Source organism: Erpetoichthys calabaricus, chromosome 11 (genome assembly GCF_900747795.2).
Source record: "Erpetoichthys calabaricus chromosome 11, fErpCal1.3, whole genome shotgun sequence".
In the NCBI taxonomy this organism is placed as follows: Eukaryota; Metazoa; Chordata; class Cladistia; order Polypteriformes; family Polypteridae; genus Erpetoichthys; species Erpetoichthys calabaricus.
Genome location: NC_041404.2, coordinates 140,674,446 through 140,694,366, shown reverse-complemented (window position 1 = coordinate 140,694,366; position 19,921 = coordinate 140,674,446). Strand labels below are relative to the sequence as shown.

The 19,921-nt window shown below is 41.0% G+C and overlaps 1 protein-coding gene across 3 annotated transcripts in view; it reads right to left on the bottom strand.

Annotated features, from left to right (window-relative positions):
* Positions 1–17,135: 17,135 nt before the first annotated feature.
* LOC114661031 (E3 ubiquitin-protein ligase MGRN1-like) overlaps positions 17,136–19,921 on the bottom strand; it is a 90,748-nt gene continuing 87,962 nt past the window's right edge. For 2 of the 3 annotated variants that reach the window (XM_028814124.2, XM_028814125.2), the window contains exon 16: positions 17,136–17,728. In XM_028814124.2, the coding sequence (XP_028669957.1) occupies positions 17,616–17,728 (113 nt within the window). In that variant the 3' untranslated portion in view covers positions 17,136–17,615. The remainder of the gene's footprint in view (positions 17,729–19,921) is intronic. The other variant, XM_051933804.1, reaches the window with a different exon arrangement.

Sequence of the window (19,921 nt, the reverse complement as noted above, 5' to 3'; positions counted from 1 at the left end):
GATAGATAGATAGATAGATAGATAGATAGATAGATAGAAAGGTGCTATATAATAGATAGATAGATAGATAGATAGATAGATAGATAGATAGATAGATAGATAGATAGATAGATAGATAGATAGAAAGGCGCTATATAATAGATAGATAGATAGATAGATAGATAGATAGATAGATAGATAGATAGATAGATAGATAGATAGATAGATAGATAGGCACTATATAATAGATAGATAGATAGATAGATAGATAGATAGATAGATAGATAGATAGATAGATAGATAGATAGATAGATAGATAGATAGAAAGGTGCTATATAATAGATAGATAGATAGATAGATAGATAGATAGATAGATAGATAGATAGATAGATAGATAGATAGATAGATAGAGTGAAAGGCACTATATAATAGATAGATAGATAGATAGATAGATAGATAGATAGATAGATAGATAGATAGATAGATAGATAGAGTGAAAGGTGCTATATAATAGATAGATAGATAGATAGATAGATAGATAGATAGATAGATAGATAGATAGATAGAAAGGCGCTATATAATAGATAGATAGATAGATAGATAGATAGATAGATAGATAGATAGATAGATAGATAGATAGATAGATAGATAGATAGATAGATAGATAGAAAGGTGCTATATAATAGATAGATAGATAGATAGATAGATAGATAGATAGATAGATAGATAGATAGATAGATAGATAGATAGATAGAGTGAAAGGCACTATATAATAGATAGATAGATAGATAGATAGATAGATAGATAGATAGATAGATAGATAGATAGATAGATAGATAGATAGATAGAGAGTGAAAGGTGCTATATAATAGATAGATAGATAGATAGATAGATAGATAGATAGATAGATAGATAGATAGATAGATAGATAGATAGATAGATAGATAGGCACTATATAATAGATAGATAGATAGATAGATAGATAGATAGATAGATAGATAGATAGATAGATAGATAGAGTGAAAGGCGCTATATAATAGATAGATAGATAGATAGATAGATAGATAGATAGATAGATAGATAGATAGATAGATAGAAAGGTGCTATATAATAGATAGATAGATAGATAGATAGATAGATAGATAGATAGATAGATAGATAGATAGATAGATAGATAGATAGATAGAAAGGTGCTATATAATAGATAGATAGATAGATAGATAGATAGATAGATAGATAGATAGATAGATAGATAGATAGATAGATAGATAGATAGAAAGGTGCTATATAATAGATAGATAGATAGATAGATAGATAGATAGATAGATAGATAGATAGATAGATAGATAGATAGATAGATAGAAAGGTGCTATATAATAGATAGATAGATAGATAGATAGATAGATAGATAGATAGATAGATAGATAGATAGATAGATAGATAGATAGATAGAGTGAAAGGCACTATATAATAGATAGATAGATAGATAGATAGATAGATAGATAGATAGATAGATAGATAGATAGATAGATAGATAGATAGATAGATAGAGTGAAAGGTGCTATATAATAGATAGATAGATAGATAGATAGATAGATAGATAGATAGATAGATAGATAGATAGATAGATAGATAGATAGATAGATAGATAGAAAGGTGCTATATAATAGATAGATAGATAGATAGATAGATAGATAGATAGATAGATAGATAGATAGATAGATAGATAGATAGATAGATAGAAAGGTGCTATATAATAGATAGATAGATAGATAGATAGATAGATAGATAGATAGATAGATAGATAGAAAGGTGCTATATAATAGATAGATAGATAGATAGATAGATAGATAGATAGATAGATAGATAGATAGATAGATAGATAGATAGATAGATAGATAGATAGATATGAAAGGCACTATATAATCGGCGGATATATGGAAGATGTTCAATAACAGATAAACACTCGTGAAAGGCGCTATATAACAGATTCTATTCCTAGCACCATGGATATGAAAGGCAGTCTGTAATATAGAGATCGAGATATAAGGCACTATATAACAGATTGAATTTCCTTCCCTTTATCGGCCCCTGCCATCCCCGTCCTGACTGGGGTTCTTCCCAGCTGTCCTCTCCAGTATTCCTTAATTTTACAGCATTACGTTTATTTATTTTTTTCCTTATTCGGCTGACGTCTTTATCCAGGGTGACACACACGCCATGTACGATACGACTGGTGACATTTCTTTTGTTTTTCTATTCAGAGCACAGGCAGGTGAAGGGACTTCCTTAGGTTTCCAAGGTGTCAGAAGTGGGATCTGAACAGAGAACCTCAGATTTTGAAGCCCGAACCCTTGGCCTCTACATCTGCATTTATAAGTCGATGTGCAGATAAACGTCAGTGTGGCACAAACATACAAGAAGAACAGGGCAGTGCTGGTTTGATGTCAACCAGGAGATGAGCACAAGCTGCCATGACGTACTCAGTGGCCCGTGTTGGACACAAAAATCTCTCCTCAGGTGCCCAGATGTGCTTTCCACCTAAAAGTGAAGAAGAGCTGTAAAGATGACAGGTGGCTCCGTGGCAGATTGGCTCTTGTCACCAAGTTTAAATTTCAGCCCGTGTTCTCCGTGTTGTCTCCGTGTGTTCAGGTGGAGTTTGCCCCCGTTCTTTTATTTTGTTTCTTGCACCCCAAAGATGTGAGCTTTAGGTTGCCCTAACCTGGCACTGCGGTTGAGTGATGATGGGCTGCAGTGTAACTGTACCTCAGGCATCTCACGCAGGGTTAATTCGCCCCTTTGCCGTAGTGAGGGTCTCTATCAGCCTACGAGAGATGGATGAGTGCAAAGACAATGGCGATGCAGCTGACCAAACATTTGGTAAAAAGAAGTTTTCAGCCTTCTCGTTGGCTTTGCAGTGTAGAAACGGAGACGAACCTGTGGCATGAAAACTGCACCGCGTACTGCGCCTGCGCCTTTTTAATGGCCGCTTGAAGAAGTCGCGGGGCTCATCCGATGAATTTCGCTTTTTTTTTGTAATAAGGCAGCGGGGGTCGCGTTATGACCTTGTAATTAAAAATTAAAGTAAGCCCAGGAAACGGAAGGAATTTGGCGGGACATGAGGCTTCCACATAACGAACAGATGAAAAATAAAGACTAAAATAAACTATCAACTATTTTCCAGAAAATGAAAAGGGAGCATATCCGAAAAGTTCATTAGCACATTCAAGTGAGAATTTTACTATACTTGACGAACGTGACAATTAAAACTCTATGAAAATCTATTTGAAAAATCACTACATAAATAATGACTGTATAGTGGAAATATGGTTTAATTGAATGGGACTAAAACATCGTTTTTATGTATTATGAATACATTAGCCATTGTTAAATCGTTTAACGCTTAATTAAATTCAGTTCATTGTTCTTCCCATACCAAGCTCGAACATTACTAACGCTATTAAAACAGAAAATATGCGATAATTGACACCACCGCCTTGTCGTACTTTCCATATAAAAACGCCGGCGCGATCTCAGAATTTAAATATGCAAATTGCGCTGCCGCCTCCCGCGTTCAGATCCCGCGCGCGCTCCTCAGCTGAGCGCAGTTCCGCGGTTTTTTTCTCCCCCACAAACAACACCGCAAAAGCAGACAGGCGTGCGTGAGTGCAGGGGGCTGGCGCTGCGGTCGGACCACCTGAACTGAATGAATTACCTGAGTTTTAAGTGGCCAGTTCTTTTTTATTTTTAATTTAGGGTCTTAAAATCGCCATTCAGTCTCTTGTGTCATTCCCACGGCCGTTTGCAGGGTGGGCGCCCCATTTCAGTTCCTGGATTGTCACAATTTGTTTGTGCCAGTCGTTTTTTTTTTTATTGTGCGCTTCTTTTTTTACTTTTGAATGTCTGTATTTATGTCTGGGATTTGTATTACAGCGGTAATTCTGTTACAGCACTCTGTGTTTGCAATCAGTGAAATGCAGTGTACAATAAAAACAACAACACTCAAGGTGGGGACGTTCCAATGTTTTTAAACTCATTTGAAAGTTTCAAAAACTGCTTTCGCCGGAAACCCTTATGTGTTAATTAGTACAAAAAAAGCACAACATAATAAAACACACAAAAGACCCCCTATGTGTGCTACTAAAAGTCACCCAGTGCGGATGAGCTTGAAAGGAAGAAGACTGTCCGCCGTCCTTACTTGTGCAGGTGTTTCTTGAAAGTCCCGGATGTTCGTGCCGAGCCCGTCCTCGTGGTCTGTAAGCCTGACGGGTGCGCGCGCCAATGGGAGGAGTGAGAGCAGGGGCCGTGCGGGTTCGTCCTGAACAGAAGGTGCCCGACATAATTACCGTGCATTTTAAATGTTTGAACTCTTACGATTGATTACCTGCCGTGGAATGAAGCCCAGACCCAGGACTGACTGTTCCTGCCTCATGCCCAGTGGTTGCTGGGATAGGCTCCAGCAGGTCAGAAAGATGGGTGAATGAATGATTGACACTCAATAACCCATAACGACAAATTAAACCATGTTTTCAAAAAAAGTTTGCAAGTTTATCAAATACCAAAAAAGTGAAATCTCTCTTAGAGACCCTTAATTCAGTACTATGTAGAAGCCCCCTTTGCAGGCTTTGATTCTTCCTGGCAAAGTCTCTACAAACTTTACACCACTAGATGTGGGCAGTTTAGCCCATTTTTCATGTCAGATCCTTTCAAACTCCGTTAGACTGGATGGAAAGTGTCAGTAAACATCCATCTTCAGGTCTCTCACACGTGTGCTATGGGGTTTAAGTTTGGGATTTGGCTCGGCCACTCAAGGACGCTCAGTGACTCGACCTGCATCAGGCCACTTCAGCGTTGTTTTGGCCGTACGGTGAGCAGGTCACCTTCAAGAACTTCTATGTATTGGTTTGCCTTCCTGGCCAGTCTACCATGTCCCCATAGCATGACGCTGCCACCCCCAGGTGTCACCGAGGGGCTCAGATTAGGCAGGTGATGAGCACTGCTGCTCCTTCCCAGGCATAGGAAGAATCCATCAGCCCAGGGTGCTGTAAATATCTACATCATATCTATGTATCTATAATATAGTGCCTTTCACAACTCTCTATCTTTATTATACAACTTTTCATATCTATGTATTATTAATATAGTGCCTTTCACAACTCTCTATCTTTATTATAGAACTTTTCATATTTATGAATCTATAATATAGTGCCTTTCACAACTCTCTATCTTTATTATAGAACTTTTCATATCTATGTATCTATAAAATAGTGCCTTTCACAACTCTCTATCTTTATTATAGAACTTTTCATATTTATGTATCTATAATATAGTGCCTTTCACAACTCTCTATCTTTATTATAGAACTTTTCATATTTATGAATCTATAATATAGTGCCTTTCACAACTCTCTATCTTTATTATAGAACTTTTCATATCTATGTATTTATAATATAGTGCCTTTCACATCTATCTGTCTCCCTCCAATGGCCCCTGACCTATCCTCCTCCGCCCCAAAGTTCTTTGCCATTTGTTTTATTAGTGTATAATTCCACGTAAGCCCTTTTGTGAACTTCTCGTTAAAGTTGAACTTATCGGTGTTTCCAATACAATTGTAACTGCTCATAGACATAAACAAAAGAACTACCCTTGAACGCCATAACCGCGTAGCACTCAAAAGGCTGCCTCTTGAATTCCGGGACGCTTTTTGGCCCCAGCAGCCCCTTCGCCCGCTCCTCCTTTTTTTTTACGCGCGCTATCGATTTCTTGTCGCTGGCGGTTGAAGTCTGTTAAAGACGCGCGCGCGAGAGGAGGAGGCGGGGCCATGGCTGTAGCTGCGCTGCGCGCTCTCGTTCTCGCGCCAATGAGTCCCGCGCGTGCTGCACCGTGCGCCCGGCATTCCGGCGCTATTGTTCAGCTCGCTCCACGAATGCCGCCGCACCGCGCCTCTCCTCGCCACCGCCGCAGGGCACTGCTGAGAGAGCATTTTGTGAGATGCGGAGGAGTCCCAAACTGAAAAGTGAGAGAGAGAGAAAAAACGTTTAGACAAAAGAAGTAACTAAAAAAGCGGAACGAGCGCGTGTCGGGCCGCGGTGACACAGAACAGGTGGCCACTGAGTGACAGTCCCCAGAGGTTATAAATGCCGCGCAGGGATGCATAGCACACTATGAAAACTTTCAAATAAGAAGTGAGCGTCTTCAAAGTTGCAGGAAACAAAGCGAATGAGAGCAGCGGCAGGCTTGTCATCACTCGAATATACCGGCGGGGCGCCCCCTCCCCGTAAATGTGTCCTTGTCGCCGACAGGAGCTTCGACATGCTGCTCAGAGGAGGACAAACTGTGCAGAAAAGCAGTTTTAATAAAGCGGCCTGCATTTCAAATCGAGAAAATCCGTGAGCAGAATCGGGACGCTCGGCCGGCCTTAGGTGCCAGTCAAGCCGCCATGCCAGGTAAACTTCTGCGCAGATTATTCAGATTTCACAAATTGCTCCCAAATGCTCTTCAGCCTTGCTGATGCCATTTTCCTAAAGATCATCCTGAGGCCAGCTTCTTGGAGTCGCACCCGCTTTAACCCCCCATTGTTGCAATGCCATACAAACATCCATAAAGATGGGGAGAATTAGTGGGCATCTAGAAAAATAGTGAAGAAAATCTGGTAAAAGTTTATTTAGCATTGACAGGTCAAGAGGTTCATTCAGGGTAAGAAGGCCTAACAACGAGGCCACACTCCATTTTATCTTCTCATTGAAAGTGGTACATTGGTTGGCATGGATGCCACCACCCTGGGCAGCTCCGGGGCATGGCTTGAACATTTCTTTTCATATCCGTTTGGGTTTTGTCTGCCAAAGACGTGTCAGGGTACCTGGTGCCTTAAAACAGGGTGAGTGAGGCATGAAGGTGCCATGCGTTATGTCGGTGCCCCATCCAGGGCTGCCTTGCCCCCCCCCCCCCGCACTGTTGTGATGGGCTCCAGCATCCCATGGCCCTGAATGGATGGATTTAAAAATTTAAAGAGGCAGGGTGTGCAAAAAGGGAGAAGTAGGTGGAAGTTAACCACACGTTGAAAACCAAGTTGGAATTAAGCAATATAGCGCCTTTCACTGGCAGAGCTGGCGCAGCTTTAACTTTTCAGGTGTTCAGCCTGGCATCCTCAATACACTTTATAAATACAAGCAAGTGTGGCTTAGAGGTACTGGTGCTGAAATCCACTGACAAGTCGCTGCACTTGCCATCCGTACACCCTACAAAAAGGCGCTATATAAAACAAATATGGCTTGAAGGGTTGGGAACAACTCTGAGCTGCTCTAACTTTATACAAAAGGCAAATTCATTTTAATCAATTTTTTAGAGTGCCAGGTAGACAGATGCCAGTCCATTGCCGGGCACACAGTCACTCACAATTTAGAGTGACCCGTCATTGGGGGTGTGGGAGGAAGCATGGGGAAGGCGCTATTAAAATAAAATGCATTTTTATTTTTAAAAATAATGGGATATTAATCAAAAATATAAATGGGTGAGTGATAAAAGGATTAAATACCCGATTACCAAAATAAGGGGGAACAAAAAGACTCGGCTGTCTTAGTGGACCTGATTAGCATACGCCATTTGTTCGTAACTAACTGGAGGGGTGGCACAGCCACTTGCCAGCCAAACAAACCACCCCACAATGGAGGTCGACTTCCCATGCTCCACCTCACTTCTAGGCACCATAATCCAATCAGGCTTCGGCAGAGAGATAGGACAGCCTTTAAATACCATTTTGGGGGTTTCTGTTGATTCTGGAATCCCTGCACCCCCCCAAAGTGCCTACTTGTTTCAGCCACCTGCTGTCTGAACATGCTCCGCAGCGATCCTCTGCTGCCACCTGCTGGTTGTTTCTGGAAACGCAGTATCTGCCGTACATAACTGTATTTAAAGCAAAGTAGGAACTGCGGTGGCACAGAAAGGCGCTATATAATAAACAGCTCACTACTCGTTACAGATGAGATGTGTGTATTTTTACACTCTTTACTATGAAAGTCCTCCATGCTATACAAGCACTGAGCTGTCCTCCCCTAATCGTACGCTCCCCTCTATTTCAAGCTGCTCTTTCTTCACTGGCCCCATTTCTCCGCTATGACCGCACAAATGACTTTCTGTTTTTTGATCTTCCTCAGATATCTGTGTATCCCAGATATGTTGTGCTTGCTGGACCCGAAGGCACTTGACCTGCCACGTAAATAACCCGAGTTCACATACCAAGGGTGCCAATGGGCACTTCGAGGTGCGTGCGGTGTCATTGAAAGGAATAAACGAGGAAAACGTTAAATAAACACATAAAGAAACAAACGACAAAAAAAGCCCATCTCATGACAAGTCGAATTGTTTGTGGTCACGTCATTGTGATTTTTAATTTTTATTGTGACATTTACAATAAATCATTTATTTGTGTATTAATTTATTGAATTTTTGCACAAAAAATTCCTCCATCGCTGACTGTCCTTTTCCATGTGGACAAAACCGCACCATTCAGTCTCATCAACCTGGGATGCCCTCATGTGAAGAGGTTATTTCTGGCTAGTGCACCACCTACTGGAATGTATTTTGTAATGCACACATTTTTCATTCCAACTGATGGGGCATCACAAACCTTTGTAGTAACAAATCCATTGCATTTTCCATTATGGTGCATTACAAACATTTTCAAAAATACATAGCATTTCTCATTCCAACAAATGGCACGTAATGAACATTTGTAATAAAACGCATTGTTTGTGTCATTTCCAGTAGATGGCGCCTCACAATCACTTGAAACAATAAAATGTATCGTATTTGCCATTTCAACAGATGGCACATCATGAACAATTGTAATACAAATGCATTTCATTTGTCATTCCAGCAGATGGTGCATCCCAAAAACTTGTAACAATAAAATGTTCCATCTCTTGAATTGACAAAAGCAATACACCTTAAATATTTGTCATGATGGTGCATTAAACATTTTCAGCATAGCATTTGTCATTCCAACAGATGGCACATAATTAACATTTGTCATAAAATGTATTGTATTTATCATTTCCAGCAGATGGCGCCTCGTAATCATTTGCAGTACTTAAATGAATTGCATTTTCCATTCCAACAGATGGCACAGACATTTGTAATAATAAAATGCACTGCTTTTTTCATTCCACCATATGGCGCATCACAAACATTGGCACTGATTTTGCGACTCCCATACCAAATAGCATGTAACAGAGACAAAGCAACTAGACGGGCACTCACAAACACACTTCATATTTCTGTTCATCTGGCAGTTCCGCTCTGTTGGACTTTAATGTTTGTTGTACACGATCTATTGGAATGAATTGCATTTTTCATTCCAACAGATGGTGCATCACAAAGATTAGCACTGCTTTTATGAATGTTATCCCAAATGACATATAACAAGAGACACAGCAACTGGATGGACCCACACACAGACACGTGTCCTGTAATTAACGTGAACAGGAGACCCCAGCGAGTTTCCACTTGAAAACGGAAGCCCACGTCAGGCCTTTGCATCGCCCTCTTATTTTGTTCGGGTTTACTCGTCGTTACTGAACTCACATGCGACTGCTGCCATACGTTAAAGACTCGTCATTTAAAAGACGTATGTAGTCTGTCCGTCATTGTCCATCAGGCTGGAATGGTCTCTGAAGCGAAACGCTCACCCTTTCACCAAACACAATACTAAAGCGCCACCCCGCCGCCCGATGTGGCGCCCACATCTTTAAATTGATCCAGAATACAAACAGACTATTTTAAGATGTGGGTTGTGTGAGGGTCATCTGACTCAAACGGGGGGTGGGGTGGGGGGGGGGGGGGGGGGGGGATTTACATCAAATAGACGTCTCTGATCTTCCATCACTGTGATCCCAGAAACATGAAAGACAAAAATATCACAATCAAACAAACACGAGGAGGCGGCTCGCTTCGCCGAGGAAATAAACGCCCGTTATTCTTCATTGTTGGTTTAAGCGCGCCCTCTTGTGGTCATCTTTTGGTATCGCGTTCTATTTTTGCCAGTAATTTTTCCAGAGTTTCAACTAAACTACTGGGGGAGAAATGATGACCATGTGGGTTGGGAATTTATGGGGTCTTTTTGGGCCGTTTACACACGAACCAGCTACCAGGCAAAAAACCAGCCACAAATGCATGAAAAAAATAGTTCTGCACTTTCTAGTTAAGCCGTTCGTGCTTTTTTTCGGAAAACACCAAACTCATTACAACAAATCCTTAGACTCAGAACATGGGGTAAGAGGCTTTAAGCACTGCGTCATAATAACGGTATCACAAGATGAGAGGCGCTATATATACTCAAATAGATTTAACTGGAATGGGTAAATTGGATAAACTGAGATACAACAGTTACATGAACCCGGTGGGCCAGTCTGCGTGCAGTCCAAGGATAAATCCACTTCCCAAACACCCTCTCTTAAGGAAAGCGGTGTCATTAAACGTATGTCGCGTCACAGATGTAAAGGACTTTCCCGTACATTTGTTATCTTCAATGACAATATGTCATTGGACACTCCTGATAGGTTTGATGGCTAATTTTGCTTGTCAGTATCCATCCATCCATTATCCAACCCGCTATATCCTATCTACAGGGTCACGGAGGTCTGCTGGAGCCAATCCCAGCCAACAAAGGGCGCAAGGCAGGAAACAAACCCCGGACAGGGCGCCAGCCCACCGTAAAGCACACACACCCACACACCAAGTACACACTGGGGGCAGTTTAGAATCCTAACCTTTGGACTGTGGGAGGAAACCGGAGCACCCGGAGGAAATACATGCAGACACGGGGAGAACATGCAAACCCGGAAAACCCATGCAAAACCCGGGTCTCTTAACTGCAAGGCAGCAGCGCTACCACTGCGCCAACCCCCGTCAATATCTTAAGTCTAAAATATCAATCAGAGATTTCACTTATGTGGACTCATCTGTGGACGAAATTATCAACCGTGTAGCACCGACAGTTAACCAGTGCGGTTAATAAAGTCTTATCTAATCCGATCTAATCTAAGGTCATCTAAATTAAAGGACCACTCAATCGCCTTTTCAGGGAATTCGATTCGAATGGAAGTATTTATGGGGGCTCAGGGTAGGCTAGACAAGCAGCGCGCCACCGAGTGTTCTCATGGGGTGTTAAAAACGACAAACACGTCCAACCAGTCGAGGGGTCGAGAGGAGGCGGCCAGTCTCGGCAGCGTCAAACGCAAGGCTTGAACCAACTCGGGAAGGGACGCCAGAAAATCGGTGGACCTGCTTACTGACATACTGGGCACGCAGACTCCACACAGCCAGTGGGTTGGGCTGCAAGGCAGTGGCGGAACAACCGTGTAGAGTTGTGTCCATTCCTTTTTCCCCAAAAAATTTCCAGCGCTGCACGTTTACCAAGCCATGACAACAAGTGCGTGTGGATCAGGATTGCAACCTGCGATTCGAAAGCTTCCGGTTTTCAACCTTTAGACTGATTCTGTTTAAACTGCGGGTCGCTACATGACTGTGTAGAAAAAGTTAGTCGAGTTCGTCCAAGCGCGAACTTCTAATTAACGTGTGAAACACCGCCGTTAATTCGTGACACGGCGCTTGTGTCCCTATGGCATAAACATATAAAAAAAAAGTCTCATCCTTGTAACGCCACACCTCCCTGACACAGCCAGTGAAACCATCGGACTGAGATGACTGACAAGGAGAGGCACGAATAGGAAAGATGGAGAGGGGCGGGGCTGACAGATGAGTGGCGGGGCAACTTGGGTCGGAAGGAGGAGAACTGACGCGGCACAAAAATGTGGCGACTTGCGGAGTCTTACGAAAGGGCAAGCGAATAAAACTGGGGTTTGTGTGTTGTATAGTAGAAGCCGTTTGAGTGGCCATGGTCAACAGGCATATGCATTGAATCAAATTCTGTAGCAGTGGTGCAGGGAAGAATCCGCATTTCAAGTTTAACATGTGGACGGAACACCATCTAAAGTGCTTGGATAAACGTCAGTCTGCTGCTAGTGTGATGGACATGCTTGGACCATCGAGAACCGTAATAACATCACAACATTGAGACAAAGTGTAGACATTCAGCACGATGGCAGTCGGCAGCATTAAGGAGACAGTTCACCGAATTGTTTATTAAGATTTATGCAGTCTCTCCCTGAACATGCCGGTAGTGCATACATTCTAGGAATAACTTGGCTTTTTTTTTTACTCATTTTATTGAATTTTTAAATGAAAACCGGGACACGCTGAACTATTTGCGAATTTGTACGTATTGGTAATGGCAGCGCTCTTTTAAAAACGTTATTTAAAAAAATATGTTAAGACGAGGTGCAAAAACTGCATTGATTAATTATTTTTTGACTACTTTACCCAGAGCTCTTAACCAGCTGAAAGTTAAGTGGCCATTCCGTCCTTTCAAAAAAAAAAAATCATGAGATGGGCACCCCAAGAATTTCTTTGTCAGCTTTACTAACATTGGACATGATGCGTTTATAGGGGCAGTGACAGACCCCAGAATAAGAATTATCAGTTCATTAACACGTTTTCTTTTTTTTTTAGTACTGTTTCTGTGAGACGTATGCTTCAAATGAAACCAACTTTTAACTGTTTATAGCGTTAATACTATTATTCTAATGATGTTAAACCTTTATTTCTTCTCGCCTTTTTGCTGGGTAAGTCCGAGCGATCAATATGGTCCACCCGAACACCTTGCGGACGATCTTCTGTACTTAGTTAGATGCGTGGACTGCCGTGGAGAATCAGCAAAACCAAGGAACTGGTGACTGACTTTCGCCAAACCATAGAGTATGTCCAGCCATAGATGTAGGGGTGGTCCGCACCTACAAGTACTTGGGGGTCCACATCATTGACAGGTTGGACTGGTCTCGGAACACAAAGGAACAATAGAAGAAAGGACAGGGCAGACTCTTCTTCCTTAGGTGACTGCCTTCCTTTAATGCATGGTGTGACATCCTCTGTGATGGTCAGTGTGGTCTGCTGAGCTGGTAACATCACTTCAAGAGAGGCCCACCGAATCAACAAGCTAATTAAAAGGGTAGGCACAGATATGGGATGTACTCTGGATCTGGACTACTTGGAGGTAGAAGTGGAGGAGAGAATTAAAACTTTATGAACGGCGCTGCACATCCTCTCTGTGACACACCAACATGAGGACCTTCAAATAACAAATTATTCAGCAGAAGTGTGTCAAGAAACAAGTCCTTGAGGGCCACAGTGGCTGCATGTTTTCATTCTAACCATCTTCTTCATTAGTGAGCCGTTTTTACTGCTAATTAACTTCTTTTGTTTTAGTTTTAATTAACTTGACTCAGGCCCCTTAATTGTCTCTTTTTCCTTAATTAGTAGCCAAACAATAATGAGACATCAAACAAGCCATCATATGACAGAAAAATCAACAGATTTGGAAAGGTCTGCTGTGGCAGAATGAGAGCAGCAACAAGCCATTGAATTAAATAACGGGCTTAATTAACAGCAAGAATCAGCTTCTTATTAAGAGACTGGTTGGAGTGAAATTGGTTGGAGTTTGAAATCCCAGTTTAGCTGGTCATTTGTTGGCTCGTTTCACATCTCATTTCTGTTTGGCTGCCAATTAATGAAGAAACAAATCAATTCAGAGCACTGAATCCTTAAAAACAGGGCTGTTGAAATGAAGGGCAAAGGAGTTAATTACCAGTGAAAACTACTCACTGATTAGGAAAAGGATTAGAATGAAAACCTGTAGCCAATGCGGCCCTCCAGGCCCGGAGTTCGACACCTCTGCTTAATACTAACGGCTATACGCCTGTATAACGCCTTAGTGGGACTGGGACACCACTGGAGTGACCAGGGCAAGTCTCTCGAGTGGCCCACACATGGTGGGACCTGAAGATGGCAGTTTACAGATGCTACCCATCTAATCTAACGGAGCTTGAGGGGATCTGCTAGGAACAATGGGTTAAAACCCCCAAATCCAGGGGTTCAAAGCTTGTGGAGACTTAACCAAGAAGACTTGAAGCTGGAACTGCCGCCAAAGGGACTTCTACACAGTACTGAAATAAGGGTCTGGATAGTTCAATGAAAGAGAGACTTCAGTTTTTGATTTTTAAAACACTAGGGGCCTCTGCCCCCTGCTCACTTTGCTTGCCAACGCCCCCGGGCAGCTGCTACACGCTAACCACTTCACAGATCTGCCGCTCGCATATGGGGATGTAGATGTACAATTTAAACAGATTGTTATTTTCATGGGAATTGTTACATATGCATAATAGAACTAACTATTTTACATTACAGCGAATAATTAACCATATTAAAAAATAGTAAAAGGTAATAAATGGAAAGAAAACTTTCATGGTGCGGTAGAGGTATTCGTTGCGTTACACATTTTCGTTCTGTTTGGCTTTGAAATTAACATGCAAATACATTTTAAACTTACACTTTTACTGTAAAACTTTTTAAAAAATTTGAATTAACCTTTTGTCAATATTGCATTGAATTTTGATTCCATGTTTGGACTTACATCGTGACAAAACAACGTATAACTGCCTGTGAGTGAATATCGTTTCTTTCTCTCGAACAAACAAACAGACTTTTTCGAATGTTTGTCCCTGTGATTTGTTGTCATAGCAAAAGCTATTCTAACGGAAAACTGTAAACGAATGGCATATCAAGATCTCCTTTGGTGTCTCATGTTAGATGGACTACATTACCTTTCTTGTTCCCTGTTAAAATGTTACAGGTCAGAATTGTTCGACCAATTTTCAATACAACTACTCTTGTTCCATTGCATAGCCCATCACTCAGACATAAATTACACAATAACATTACGATTCATTCTGCTTTCTACAGTAATTCGGCCGGTGGAAGACCAGACAGTATTAATGATTGTAGATATTCTTCATGATATTGTAAGTTGTTTTCATTTTCCGCACCATCACCACCAGCTGTTTCAGCAGAGTCTATTGATACGCATTTAACCAATTTGCTGTGTAACTGATCGACAATTTTTGCGTTACTTCGTTTGACTTCATCGTTTCTTGTCACTAGGATTGCCCGTGTACCCATTTCTTCTGTTAGATAGATAGATAGATAGATAGATAGATAGATAGATAGATAGATAGATAGATAGATAGATAGATAGATAGATAGATAGATAGATACTTTATTAATCCCGATGGGAATTAATAACCTTTTGGGGTGAAATTCTTCAATAAGATTTGGACATAATACATCTTCTTTATTTGGGAATTTAAAGTGAGGAAAACGTGAAAATTTATAAGAGCTGAGAGAGCAGGAACTCTGACTGACAATAGCATTTACACCAATGAGAGGTGAGAGGACTGCAGGCGTGGGCCATTAAGAGGAGGGCGGGACTTGAACAAATCTGTTGGCAACAGTCTCATCTGAAGATTTTCTTTTATAATAGAGAGATATGTCTTCACATCATTTTTTCATTGTTGACTGTACTGGGCACAAATTTAAAATGAAATCTACAACACAATAAAGTGTGCAGAAAGTGAAAGGCCTTGAATGCTTTTCCGAATCCAAAGTGTATTTCACCACTTAGCATTACTGTTTTTTTACATGAAACAATCCTAAAAGAGCCACTTGCCTGCCTAAGTAGCACCTAGAGAAGTAACCATCTGTCTGCCGTGGCAGCCTGGCACATTATAATCACATGAGGAGCAGTAAGGCAGAGGAAGCGAATTCAAGCCAATCACTGAAAGTCAGAATATTCCAAGAGCTGCCTGGTGAAAAACTAAAAGAAAGAAAGAAAAAACAAAGCTAACACATTAGTAGCAGGATAGGCTTTAATGCTAAAGCAATATATATATATATACTATATATATATATATATATATATATATATATATATTATATATAGTATATATATGTATATATAAAAAAAATACTTTATTGTCAGGATTATCAAGCAGTTCCAAGGACAAAAAAAAAAAAAAAAGTCTGCCCGTTCAATCAGGGCAAACACAGAAGCTTCCCAAGCACAAGATTTGTGCCAAGTCAATAAACGTTTTAGTCGGAACTGCGGTCAATGCCCCCATATCTGCAATCACCTCCCTCCATGCCGGCAGCTCCAGTAGTAATTGTTGCGTAGTGTTGAAGGGGCCAGCAGTACACCCTGGCCCACAGTGACATTTAGTGGAGTTTTAAAATCGACCAATTTAGTCAGATTTACAAACACATAAGACAACAGTTAAGAATCATTTTCTGTTAGCGTTCATAATTCTGTTCCCATTTTTCCTTAAAAAAAAAAAAAAAATTCTCGCAAACCACTTCTTGAAAAAGGAAAAAAAAAGTGTGTATGGATCTCAAAAGTATTGTAAAAATAAAAAACAAAATCCACTCGACGATAACTGGCATCACAAGGCTGAGTTGAGCACCCATTAAATGGCGACTCGTCCTCATTTACTGGACCCTATTCTTTAACTTGATCTGTAAATGTATAATTATAGCTGATAGAGAAAAATTAAACCCATTTACATTTATTAGCATTAACCCCCCATCCCACCCCAAGCGCAACCCTTTTAATATCAGAGTTTTGCCATTCCTATAAAAGCGTGCTATGAACAACTCTGGCTGCAGCAGGAGTGATAAAGTTATAGACGCCATCTTCACACTCCTTGGTTGGCCATCTCAGAAAAGATGGGCTCTTTAGAAACTCCACCGCCACATCAAAAAGAACATCTGCGCATATGTACATATATACAGAGCTCTCCGAAAACGCAGTTTAAAGCGAATTTTACTTCAGTGAGCATTTTTCCACCGAGACTTTGGGGAGCTCCGTCCATTTCGGTCTTTGCTCTGTGGTTTGACGACTAATCAGCTTAATTCTGCACTCTCACAACTGACAAATTAGACAGGTAGTCTCAACTCTGTCTCAGTGATTGAACCCACATTGGGTAGTAAAAAAAAAACTAAAAAAAAAAAAACGTGAGGACATAAAAAAAAAGTTTGAAGTGCTGGTGGGTTAAGAAGATGTAATCCTTAAAGTCCTACAAATTCTGACATTAATTTAATAAGAGTCTGATTGATTAATCCTTCTACAAATCTACATTATGACCCACAGCCTGATAGGAGGCAACTACCTAGTTTGAAACGTGTTTAAAATTATCAACAGATTGCTAGAGAAGTCCATGATAAGTTAGCATTTAGGTAGTCGGCTACATTTGCTGTGAAATTGGCACTCTATTGACAGGACTAAAGAGGACGCATTTTAAGTTTAGCCACAAACATCAAGCAGAACAAACAGTGGGGGGTTTGAAGTTGGAGAACACTGTAGTGACATTCAGACCTCAGCTTTTCTCTTAACCAGATGAGGAGGAGGTGGGACGGTGGGGTTAAGTCCACCCTGCCAAAAATTTCAGGTCCACTTCAGAAAGCTGAAGCCGTGTGTGCGTCACTATAAGGCAAAGGCAGAAGTGCAGCGCTGCATGAATGTAGGAGAAAGACAGCAAGCGGATGACAGCCAGGCTGTTGCCCCTCACCATCTTGCTGACAAAATGCAATTTTTTTTTTTTTTTTATAGATGGGGAGAAGGATGTATTCTCTCTATCACACACACACAGACACACACACACGTGTGCACACTGAGAACATCTCGCCCGCTGGCTTCATAAGGTTTGCTGTTCATCCTCAATGTGGAGGCTGCTTGGTGGGGAGAGGAGAGGCTGGCTAGAACTGTTTGTGCTCTGACTCTTCAAGCTCTCTGTGGACTCCGAGGCACCTGTAGGGAAACAGAGGGACAGGGGGGGTAAGTGTGAGACGTGGGAAAAGGCAGCAGGAGAGACAAGGTAATGCAGAGAAAAAGACATGGCGGGGTGAAGGCAGTAGGGAAGATCGGTGCTACTCAGTGCATCGCCGTGGTCTGTGTATTAAATGAGCTTGGCACTCATATAAATGGTCGGCTTAAGAAGTATGACTCTGTCAAATGCAATAAACAGTTTATATTTTTATTGCTGCTAATTACTGTTATCACTCTGTAGCAGTGCTTGTTCTCCTTTGATATTATGCATTGCTTGCCTTTCATTTTTATTCTTGTGCCGCATGCAGTGCAGTCAGAAAGTATTCAGACTGTTTCCCTCTTTCACTTTTTATATGTTGTGCTAAAATCATTAGAATTAACTCCCCCCCCCCAACATCAAGCAACACTAAATACTGCAGAATCACAAAAGTGAAAAAGGGGGTTTACAAATTCCAGAAATCTTATTAAAAATAAAAAATGAAATGTCCTATTTAGACACTTTGCTTTGGCTCAGGGGCATTCCATTCTATTGGTTATCATTCAGTGCACTTACATGTGCACATATGATGGGAAGAAGGTGAATAACCCAGTTAAGGCAAAAACCTGGCTTCTTAATGTCCTGTGTTCACATGCACAAGTAATCTACTGGAGTTCTCCTTTGGCAAAACAAACTGCGTAAAAAAAAAGTTAAAACATCATCATAGACCACCATGAATTTGAAAATAAGCATGAAGCCTGAGATCATTTTCTTGTGTTTCAAGTCAAACTTTATTTATAAAGCACATTTACAACAGCCAATAATGAACCTGAACAATAAAAGGTGTGTATGTATATATACATGTACATACACACACACATATATATATATATATATATATGTGTGTGTGTACATGTGTACATATATATATATATATATATATATACATACATACAGTTGTGCTTGAAAGTTTGTGAACCCTTTAGAATTTTCTATATTTCTGCATAAATACGACCTAAAAACATCATCAGATTTTCACTCAAGTCCTAAAAGTAGATAAAGAGACACAGTTAAACAAATGAGACAAAAATATTATACTTGGTCATTTATTTATTGAGGAAAATGATCGAATATTACATATTTGTGAGTGGCAAAAGTATGTGAACCTCTAGGATTAGCAGTTAGTTTGAAGGTGAAATTCGAGTTCGGTGTTTTCAATCAATGGGATGACAATCAGGTGTGAGTGGGCACCCTGTGTTATTTAAAGAACAGGATCTATCAAAGTCTGCTCTTCACAACACATGTTTGTGGAAGTGTATCGTGGCACGAACAAAGGAGATTTCTGAGGACCTCAGTAAAAGAGTTGTTGATGCTCATCAGGCTGGAAAAGGTTACAAAACCATCTGTAAAGAGTTTGGACTCCACCAATCCACAGTCAGACATATTGTGTACAAATGGAGGAAATTCAAGACCATTGTTACCCTCCCCAGGAGTGGTCGACCAACAAAGATCACTCCAAGAGCAAGGCGTGTAATAGTCGGCGAGGTCACAAAGGACCCCAGGGGAACTTCTAAGCAACTGAAGGCCTCTCTCACATTGGCTAATGTTCATGAGTCCACCATCAGGAGAACACTGAACAACAATGGTGTGCATGGCAGGGTTGCAAGGAGAAAGCCACTGCTCTCCAAAATAAGCATTGCTGCTCGCCTGCAGTTTCTTAAGATAACGTGGACAAACCAGAAGGCTATTGGAAGAATGTTTTGTGGACGGATGAGACCAAAATAGAACTTTTTGGTTTAAATTAAAAGCGTTATGTTTGGAGAAAGGAAAACACTGCATTCCAGCATAAGTACCTTATCCCATCTGTGAAACATGGTGGTGGTAGTATCATGGTTTGGGCCTGTTTTGCTGCATCTGGGCCAGGACGGCTTGCCTTCATTGATGGAACAATGAATTCTGAATTATATCAAAGAATTCTAAAGGAAAATGTCAGGACATCTGTCCATGAACTGAATCTCAAGAGAAGGTGGGTCATGCAGCAAGACAACGACCCTAAGCACACAAGTCTTTCTACCAAAGAATGGTTAAAGAAGAATAAAGTTCATGTTTTGGAATGGCCAAGTCAACATCCTGACCTTAATCCAATCGAAATGTTGGGGAAGGACCTGAAGCGAGCAGTTAATGTGAGGAAACCCACC